Source organism: Mirounga leonina, unplaced genomic scaffold (genome assembly GCF_011800145.1).
Source record: "Mirounga leonina isolate KUSES-001 unplaced genomic scaffold, KU_Mleo_1.0 Mir_94, whole genome shotgun sequence".
NCBI lineage: Eukaryota > Metazoa > Chordata > Mammalia > Carnivora > Phocidae > Mirounga > Mirounga leonina.
In genome coordinates this window covers 44,201,680-44,211,677 of record NW_023270855.1, presented here as the reverse complement: position 1 = coordinate 44,211,677, position 9,998 = coordinate 44,201,680, and the positions used below count along the sequence as shown (strand labels likewise).

The 9,998-nt window shown below is 56.3% G+C and overlaps 1 protein-coding gene and 1 long non-coding RNA gene across 3 annotated transcripts in view; one reads left to right on the top strand and one right to left on the bottom strand.

Moving 5' to 3' along the window:
* Positions 1–3,393, top strand: part of LARS2 (leucyl-tRNA synthetase 2, mitochondrial) — a 147,760-nt gene extending 144,367 nt beyond the window's left edge. The window contains exon 21 of one of the 2 annotated variants that reach the window (XM_034998144.1): positions 462–3,393. In XM_034998144.1, coding sequence (XP_034854035.1) covers positions 462–641 — 180 coding nt within the window. In that variant the 3' untranslated portion in view covers positions 642–3,393. The remainder of the gene's footprint in view (positions 1–461) is intronic. The other variant, XM_034998145.1, reaches the window with a different exon arrangement.
* Positions 3,394–5,645: 2,252 nt separating this feature from the next.
* Positions 5,646–9,998, bottom strand: part of LOC118004929 — a 9,905-nt gene continuing 5,552 nt past the window's right edge. The window contains exons 2-3 of the long non-coding RNA XR_004677740.1: positions 8,936–9,065; positions 5,646–6,429 (exon numbers count right to left, since the gene is read on the bottom strand). This is a non-coding gene — a long non-coding RNA (uncharacterized LOC118004929). The remainder of the gene's footprint in view (positions 6,430–8,935; positions 9,066–9,998) is intronic.

The window sequence follows — 9,998 nt, the reverse complement described above, 5'->3', positions numbered from 1 at the left end:
CTGGAACTGGACCGGCCCGTTCTCGGCAAGGCTGAGTTAAAGTGATGTGGGTCCAGTTTCCCAGTCCCCATGCTTGGGCGCTGCGTTTTGGAGTCCGGCCCCCGACAGGGAGGTTGCCTGCCTTCCCCAGGAGCCAGTCACCCCCCAAGACCTGGGTAAAATCCTCGGTGACACTCGCTGTGAGCGGAACTTCGACTCGATCCCCAGTGACACAGCCGTCCCTCTCCCCCTGGAGGCCGCTGAGGGTTTTGACCTAACTTCCAGCAGGGCGCGCTCCAGGTGTGGTGCCCCATCCTCTCTCTCCCAGTCTGTGGTTTTCGGGCATTAATCCTGTCCTCCCTGCCCTCTGTCCTCTGGGGAAGCTGGTGCCGCATCTTCCTGCTTCCCACGGGCGTTGGTATGGGGCCACCTGTCACCCTCAGGATTGTCCTCATCGTTTGTCTCGATTTTCTCCTCCTCAGATCAACAACAAAGCCTGCGGCAAGATCCCTGTGCCCCAGGGAGTCGCGCGGGACCAGGACAAAGTCCATGAGTTCGTCCTCCAAAGCGAGCTGGGTGTCCGGCTCTTGCAGGGGCGAAGCATCCAGAAGGCTTTCCTGTCCCCCAGAACGGCCCTCATCAACTTTCTGGTGCAGGACTGACTACAGGGGGTGCCCCCGAGGAAGGAGGAGTGTGCTGGCCCAGGGCAGGGAAGAGACCAACGTCTTGAATGTTTACCTTCATGCTCAGTTGGGTGGGCTTGGGCAGTGCGGTGGGGCCCGGCGCAGGGGTGAGGGTGGGTGTGGGCAGAGGCGGAGGGCTCGGGCAGCTGCTGCAGGTGGAGGAAGCCAACTGAGGCGTGTGAAGCCACCAGAGGAACTGCTGGGTGTCCCCTGGGCGTATGCAGGAAGGCGAGAAGAGAAGCAAGTGAGAATGAGTGGCGCGCCTCTCGAGCAGCCTGGGAGCTCTGACTCCTAGAAATCGTACACCCAGGAACATGAGGGTAAACTGAGGACCCACACACCGCACAGGAGCAGCGTGGACAGCCAGTGTTGGACGGGTGACAGCCTGGGCATCGTGGCAGGTGGTCTCCTCGCTTTCACGCTGGACGGAGGAGCCATGTGGGTCATGTCCAAATATCCAGTATATGGCGTGGCCACTGCGGTCTGCAGAAGCTGCTTCGAACCCGAAGGCAGGTGGGGCCTGTCCCTCCGCAGTTGTCCCCACTGCAGGCCTGCGCGGATGCTGACACAGGGGCTCTTCCTAACCACTCCCTCGGGGTGTCAGTGTGCTGTGTAGTGAAGCAGAACCACGCTGGTTCCGAGCTCAGCTGGAACCAGTCCGTTCCGGGGCGCACCGCAGCCCCGCGGGGAGGCTGCTCAGGTGGGCCCCAGATGGCCCCGCCGTGGGTGTGGCCCCAGAGCCAGGCATTCGCTTGAGCAAGCTCCCCGCGGCCGAGGGGGCTGGTGCCACCGGGCGCTGCCTCCGTGTTCAGGCCACCGCCGCCTGGCTGCCCGGGAGGGGTCAGGATCGGACCCCCGTTGTCGGTGCATTAGGGTAATGTGGTTTTCTGTGAAGTCAGCAATTAGGTGCTCTTCCCAGAACTGGCCTGAGCCACTGATTAATACTTAATGGGGCAGTGGAGGAGAATTTAGCCATTCTGTGCTACTGAAAGGCTATGTGTTCTGATGCTGTTTTTCTGAAGTAGCCTCAGATGTGTCTATAGTCGAGCAGCTAACAGATGACTTTTTTTAAATGCAATAAAATATGTGTCATGTGTGATCTTGGAATAGCCGCCATATTTCCCATTCTAGGAGTTAATCAGGAACAGATCGAGGTGTTCCATCATCATCAGGGGCACATGGAAAGTCATAAAGTGAGATGTGTGGAGGACTTACAGAACGTGGTAGACAACCCTGGTTCAGGCTCGTTAGCCACAGGGGTTAAGTTATTGGATCTCAAATGTGGCTCAACTTGATATCATGCCTGGTCCCCATGCCCAGAAATTCTGATGTAATTGATCTAAGGTGTGTTTGGGCATCAGGGAACCTTACAAGCTGCATGGGTGAGTCTAATGGGCAGCAAAGTGTGAGAACCACTGGGTTAATTGATGGATTTGAACCGTAATGTCTAACTAGTCCTTCCTCTCCCTCTCTCCCGCCTCACTGGGATGAGTCTGGTGTGGGACCCAAGCATGAAGGAGCAGAGCTGGGAAAGACCAGGCCCAGAATGGGAGGCAGGGGCCAGAACTCTCCAGCAGGTACTTAAGATGCTCCCAGAGCCCACTTGGGTGTACACGGCCCCATTCCCTGTGGATTCAATATAAGCAAGTGGATGCCGATATTTGATATGGGGGGGAGCCACGAGTGCTTTTGCTTGATTGTCCCGTTTCTTCCTAAAGTAGCTGAGTGGCCTTGAGCCCATCAACAGGATAAGGGCAGGGAGCCCTTTATCTGCACGTAATCTGGCCAGAGCAATGGGCCATTAAAGCCTCAAGGCTACTGGACTAACCAGCCATGGCTTTGGAGAACTTTTTTTTTTTTAAAACAGGAGCTCCTTGGTACTACTAGAGATGGTTGGTATAAAGAACAATGGAACAGAATGCTAATCCCTGGGGGTAGGGAGGTGGGGTGGGGAATGATCTCAATCCTTTATTAACTGCCTTGATTAGGTCAAAAACCGGACTCAACAAGTTCACTTGCATTATGTCACGTAACTCCCACAAAAACCCTACAGGGAAGGAATTATCCTCTTAAATACAAAGAAACCCAGGCTCTGAGGTTCCGTGATTTGCTCAGTTTCCACAGCAGAAAAGTAGAACTGGGATCCAAACCCACATCTTCTGGCCTCCGAATCCCCTGATGCCACCCCGCTGTGTTGGCCCGGCCCCCCGCCCCCCTGTAATTGCCCGTCTTGGCCCGAAGTGCCACAGTCAGGAAACGGAGACGCTGGCCAAAAGTCAGCATTCTGAGCAAAGTCTGGCCTGCCCTCTCCTGTGAAGGCCTCACCTCTGTAAAGCCAGGGAGCCACGACACTGGCCTTTGTGCTGGCACAGGTGGTGGGTGCTGGTACGAGAGCACGGTGTGGGTTCCATAGGGCTGGAGGCAGAGGTCATTGCCAAATCGGTGAAACGCCCAGGTTCACGGGCGATGGCAGGGCGATGAGTGAAGAGAGTTTACACATAGGGAAAGCGGCGCCTGGGAAGCCCCACGGCAGGCAGATGCCCCTACAGTAGGTGCTAACTGTCAGCCAAGGAAAATGAAATTGATCTCTGAGTCCCTAAAACAATAAATGAGCTGAGCAAAGGCTTAGACATGCTTCAGCCCAACCTAATGACATGCACACCCCTGGGGAGCTGGTTAAGGAAAATGGGGTACAGCCAGTCAGTGGAAGACGAAGCAGCCAGCCAAAGATGGTTTATTAAAAAAACCATGTAATATGACATTTTTCTCATGAATAAATCAGTATATTTACACAATGTGATCCTGACCATAATTTTTTAAAAATTCCAACCGTTACAGAGAGAGAAGGAAATTTGCCCACAAATCATTGGTGGAGAGTCCTACGAGTAATTTTTTCCTTCTGTTTACTTTTTTTTTTTTTTTTTTGCATATTCCAACTTGTATTGGCCATGTGGTATTTCAATAATGGGAGGAAGATAAAATGTACAATTTTGTGAAGATCCAAATGAGCTAAAGGCCTGCCCCCCTTGATTTTTCTTTTTTCTCCCACAGTAGCAAGTTGCCCGTTGGGATGTGCCCCAACTAGGAAAACATAGGCTCTTTTTTGTATGCAGTAGAATCTAAAGAAGCAAAAAGCAGCCCCATGAAGCTGGTGTTTGCAGCCACTCGGTGTGGGAAGGTGTGCGACCCTCCTGAGCATCTCTCAGCCTCAAATTCTTGCAGCCCGAGGACAGAAGAAGAGGAGGTAACATTCCCTTCATGGAACTTTCCTGTCCTCGGTGGATAAACCAATATGGCAGCCAAGAGTGTGAGCTCCGGCGTCAGCCAGAGCAAGGTTCTGTGACGACGTGACCAAGTGACTATGTCACTTGAAACAGTGAACCTTTGTTTTCTCAACGATAAAACAGGAGTAAAAACCATGCCTTGGGCGGGGCGCCTGGGTGGCTCAGTTGGTTAAACAACTGCCTTCGGCTCAGGTCATGATCTTGGGGTCCTGGGATCGAGCCCAGATCGGGCTCGTCTGTTTCTTCCTCACCCTCTGACCCTCCCCTCAGCTCGTGCTCTCTCTCTCTCAAATAAATAAAATCTTTTAAAAAATAGTATTGTCTAGGGCGCCTGGGTGGCTCAGTTGGTTAAGCGACTGCCTTCGGCTCAGGTCATGATCCTGGAGTCCCGGGATCGAGTCCCGCATCGGGCTCCCTGCTCGGCGGGGAGTCTGCTTCTCCCTCTGACCCTCCCAGCTCTTGTGCTCTGTCTCTAAAATAAATAAATAAAATCTAAAAAAAAAACCAAAAAAACCATGCCTTGGGGTATGAGGATAAAGTAAGAGAATGTGTGTAAAGCACCTGGCACATAGTCTCTCACTAAAAGAGAATGGCTCATTATGAGTAATCTTGCCTGAGTAAAAATAGGCTAATGGTCTAGAATGGGATTATCTTTGGTCAGAACGAAGGGAACATTTAGAAAAATACGTATCCCGGGCCTGTTGAGGAAAAAGATTTCAGCAGTAAACTTGGAGGAATTTTAATCCCGTTGGGTAGAATCAGCCCTATTATTTGGTATTTTCACCTCCTGTCCTGAGACCTTTTTTTATTACCTGTGTCCATGATTCCATGCCTGCTGATTAGTTTCTTGGAGCTTCATCTGGGTGACGGTGATCTCTCCTTGGTGCTGGGGACCCTCTTTTCCTTACGGGGTGGCCCAGGCCACAAACAGTCTGACAAGGATCCGGGAAGCTCCCAACCTTCTGGCCCCACGCTCGCCATCCGCTTTTGTCCCAGGACACATGGGATTGTGACGTGGGAAAGAATGCAGCAAGGGACAAAAAGCCAAGAGCTGGAAACCATACGCGTGAGCCTAGCCTCAGCCCTTGGATCAAGTCTGGTTTGGGTGGGGTGGCCTGCCTGTAGCACCCAAAGTAGAAGGTTGCCCGAGTGGCCTCTGTGCCCTTTCCTCTACAGCAGGTACTGGAAAGGGGAGCCTGTGATGTCCGGGGGGCCTCTCGACTGAGTGGAGCTGCCGTCATTCTTACTGTGTCCCCTGCCTTGGCTTGGAGTTTCCTGATCGGTGGCCTGAGGCTGCCAGGAGCAATGGCCCAGTGGTGTGAGCTGGAGGAGGTTGGGGGCCACATGGAAAAGTCCACCAGAGACCCTGGCGGGCCTTTCGTGGCCCAGGGGCCTCTTGGCTGGCCAGTGCTCAGACACGATGGCCTCCAAACCAAAAGTGGGGCATCAGAAGTTTCCATTGACAGGTGATTTGGGACCACAGGCCAAAGAGGGCATGGTTCCTGCACCAGCCGGCCTCCCTGCCGGCTGCCCCCCTTTGTCTTCCTCCTCCTGGAGGGGACTTTGCCACTGCTCTGGCATTGTCACACCAAAGTGACAAAGTGGGAATTATGGCCCACTTCCTACAAATCAGGAAAGAAGCCTAGAAATGTACAGTGAACTCCCTAAGTTGTAGCACTAGGAACTGCTGGAGCCCGGACCAGCCCCCGGCCCCTGCTTCCTCCACAGCACCCACCTGCCTACCTGGGAGGCAGTACAGCTCGTACTTGCTCTTTCTATCCAGAGAATTCTGAACTGGAGCTCTGGCAGGCGTGCGGCCCTGCGGATGTGTCCCTCCTTGCAGAAGGGGCTGGGCTTTTGTGAATTTTTTTGCACCTATCCACCGTTGGCTGCGGGTCACTTCTGGGGGGTGGGGGTGATAACTTCTTGGGCATCTGGAGGTGAAGGGACTCCCCTTGGCTCAGGGCAAGTCTCTGGAGAAGGGGCACAGCAGAGCCCCCAGCAGCCGGCCCGTGAAGGGGATCAATCGGTGTGGGTGCGCCCACGGCGACCATCACGGGGAGAGAAGGCGCCAGTCAGAGCCCGGGAAGCAGCGCGTCTGCAGGTGAGGAAGGCTCCAGAACAGCAGCCAGACTCCCAGGAGATGTGGAATGCGGGACGGAGTCTGAGCAAGCCCAGCTGCCTCTGGCCCACCCTGTGCCAATACGCTGTGTGGCCCTGGGCAGTGCCACTGGCCTCGGGGCGGTGGGCGAGACCAACCGGGGGGCCTTAGCATCCCCCTTCTGCTGCTGCTGAAACTGTGGCTCGAATGGGCTGAGACTTGCTTGAGACCACGGCCAGTAAGTGATGAAGTATCTTGACTCCGATCTGTGCCCGTTCCACTCGCAGCACCCCTCCCCTGCTTTGTAGGGCAAGCCTGGTGCTCCTGGCAGCAAAATTCAGCTCAGGCTGTAAATCATCCAACGGATGAGCCCCGCCGCACCCTAGAGGTCAAGGGAAGGCACAAGGTAGGCCAAATGAGAAGAGTTTGCTCTCCCCTTCTTCCCTGGGAGACTGAGGAGCAGAAAACATCTGCTTCGTGGGCTGGGTGTCTGTCCGACACTCCAAGGTGGGCGGCTAAAGGCTCTCATCCAAGCTGATGAGTTTGGGGATTGGAATCTGGGATGACCAACAGCGAGCGAGGGGGGCATCCCCCGAGGGTGGGTGGGCAGTGCTCGGAGGGGGAGAGCCTGGAACACGCAGGGAAGGAGGCCCCAGATCCAAGGGTGGGGCCCCTCCAGGCTTCCATCGTATCTCTGGGCCCGCCCGCCTGGGGGAGGCGTGCAGCGATCATGAGGCCCTGAGGGGTAGGTGGTGGCCAGGCCCGCTGAAGTCACCCAGCTGGCTTGGGACCCAACACGTATGACTCACCTCCCCCAGCCTCAAGCCCAGAACTGGAATTCCCGTTCTTGTTGGGCCTCTGCAAGAGTGTTGCCTGGCTGAACACCCAGTACGTAGGAGCTACGGTCTGGCATCCCCCAGTATCAGCAACGATGACATCTGCCATTTATGGCGAACTGATTATGTGGCAGGCCCCGTGCTAAGTGCTTTACCACGGGAGGGGCTCATCTCACACCCGAGAATACGGCATATTCTGACCCTGCTCACCACACCGCTTCCCAAAGGCCTTTATGCACCTCCTGGATTTTCTAAGACAGTCCTGGTTTTCTCTCCAATGGTCCCCAGGGTCCCCTAGAAACTACCCAGCCCACACTTCCTGATCTGTGGCCTGGAAGGTCGGCCCACTCTCGGTGCACAGCCGGGTGAGCATATCCCAGGTGTCCCAAGGCACCCAACTCAGCGAGTGCCCACCGAGGGGTCTGGGCTTTCTCTGAGCCTGGGACTGACCACTCCCAAGGGGCCATCACCTCTAGCAGACAGATGGAGCCTCTTTTGGGCCGCATCACTGGGTCCTAGAAGGGAGTCAACTTTGCTCAACCCCATATACTGCTAGGAAAATACCATGGAAGGAGGTGGGGAGACCTAGCCTGGGCAGGCCTCATGGCGGCTGAGGTCACCACCTTGCCCGGGTCATCCTTCCCACGAACAACAGAAGGACGTCATCCAGGATTACTGAGCTTGGCCCGCCCCTAGCTCCTTCCAGAGGAGAACCCCACCCCCCACCCCACCACTGCCAGCGGCACCCCCATGGGCTGCCCGTAGGACCGGGAGAGAACTGCGTACTGGGCTGGGATTCCCCTAACTTGGACGGGGAGGTGACGGGGAGCGTGGAGAGGGTGTACTGCACACCGTGGGGTCGGTCGGGGAGGCAGGGCCACCCAAAGAGTGATGTCATTCACTGCATCTGGCATGTCACTCATCAGGAAAAGGCAGGCTCCCCCTTCCACTAGAAACAGAGCCAGGCTGGGCCAGAGGGGCCTCGCTGTCAGTGGGCGGGACACCAGGGCGCCCGCTGGGCCGAAACAGGCGGGAGGAAGCAGCTGAGAAGCGGGGGCCTGAGCCAAGAGTCACCACGTATCTCCAGTATTAGTTATCAACTAACTTCTTAGTGGTCAGTTAACCTCTTAGTTTTCTTTTTTTAAATAAAGATTTTATTTATTTATTTGAGAGAGAGAGCAAACAAGCACGAGTGGAGGGAAAGGGGAGAAAGAGAGGGAGAAGCAACGCCCTGTGGAGCAGGGAGCCTGATGCGGGACTCGACCCCAGGACCCTGGGACCATGACCTGAGCCGAAGGCAGACGCTCACTGACTGAGCCACCCAGGCGCCCCACGTCTTAGTTTTCTATTAATAGTTTGACTACTATTATGAACTGAATATTTATGTCCCCCCCCAAATTTGTATGTTGAAAGCCTACCCCCCCAGAGTAATGATGCTAGGAGGCGGGGCCTCCGGGAAGCGATGGGGTCTGATGGGGTCATGAGGGTGGGGCCCCCCGTGAGTGGCACCAGTGCCCTCGGCGGAGTCTCAGAGAGCTCGCCCCCCATGCCTGCTCTCTGGTCGGGGGGTGGGGGACACAAGTCAGCAGTCTGCAACCCCGGGCAGGGTGCGCGCACCGGCGCTCGGCCACAGCGGCATCCCGGTCTCGGACTTCTGTTTCCAGAACCGGGAGGAACACATTTCCGTTTATAAGCCCCCCAGTCTGTGGGACTTTGTCACGGCAGCTGGCACAGAGCCAGCGAGGGCCGTCTCCGTCCTCGGTGAACAAGCGGAGTCATCAGCAAACACCTTAGTGAACACAGTAGACCTCTCAGGTCCCCCCTTGGAGAATGTGCGAGACCTCTTCATTACCAGTTACTTCATTATTGCCTGCACCACCTTCACTGTGCACGAACACCTGGCCTGCCTGCTAGTCCTCTTGCTTGTCTGCTCTTCATCTTTAGCAGTAAAAAATTTTAGGTATCAGCTATGATAATGTCAGTATAACGGCTAAACCCCGAAACCTCCGTGGTCTCATCCCAAACCTTCTCTCTCGTTCCCAGAAATCTCACCCTCTGGAGAAGGAGCAGGGGAGAAGCTCTCTTCCACGTGGCTCCAGCGTGATGGAGGCACCCGGGTTGATGCAGCTCCGCCAGGTTCAACTCCTGGCTTTCAAGGTCGCCCTGGACAGTGACATCCAGCCTGCAGGGAAGGGGAGAGAGGGATGCCGTTTCCCAGGGAGGTTTCTACGGGCCTGGGCTGGAAGGGGCATGCGTCCCTTCCGTCCCCTCCCTCCTGGCCTCCGGGGAGCTGGGAAGCGGGGTCCCGGCTGCAGCCGCTTCCTGGCCACCACCCTGCGCGGGGAGAGGGGGGACCCAAGGATGTGGTGGGCAGCTAGCTGCCTCCTGCCACGGAGCAGTCTTCACCCCAAACTCTTGCTCGTCAGTGTGCATCTTCCTGGTCTTCCGTATCCGCGAAGCCCTGGCTTCCAGACCTCTGCCGAGTGACAACCGTTTGCCCGCTAAACCTGCGAAAGCTGCTAGCGTGCGCTCGCCGTCCCGGACCCGTCCCCCCGCTGCCCTGCCGATGCCGCTCTGCCCCCTGCCCGGGCCTCGCTCCGCGGAAGAGCGTGAAATCGCAGACGTGCGGCGCGCCGCCTTGCGCGTGGCCGACTTTTCCTGCAAAGCGCGGTTGCTTGGTCCCCGAGGCGCCCCCGGGAGACCCACGCGCTGGTTCCCCCCAGCGGGGGGTCTCCCCGCCCATACACACGCCATAGACACACACGCCATAGACACACACACCTCACAGCACACACACCCCACATACACACACCACATACACACACACACCCCACACACACCCCACATACACACACCACATACACACACCCCCCCCACACACACACCCCACATACACACACTTCATACACATTTGGGATGTTTTGTTGCTTTGGAGGATGTGGGACATTTGGAAAGTGGGGAGAGGCCGGCTTCGCAGATGCCCTGCAGGGAACCCGGGAAATCCTTCAGGTTCCTGCTTCTGAAGGGTCACGTCGTTCACTCGGCGTGGAAATGCGGCACGTGCCTGAGCCACGTGGGACTGTGTCTCGTTCTGGGGATCAACGCCTCAGCCCCC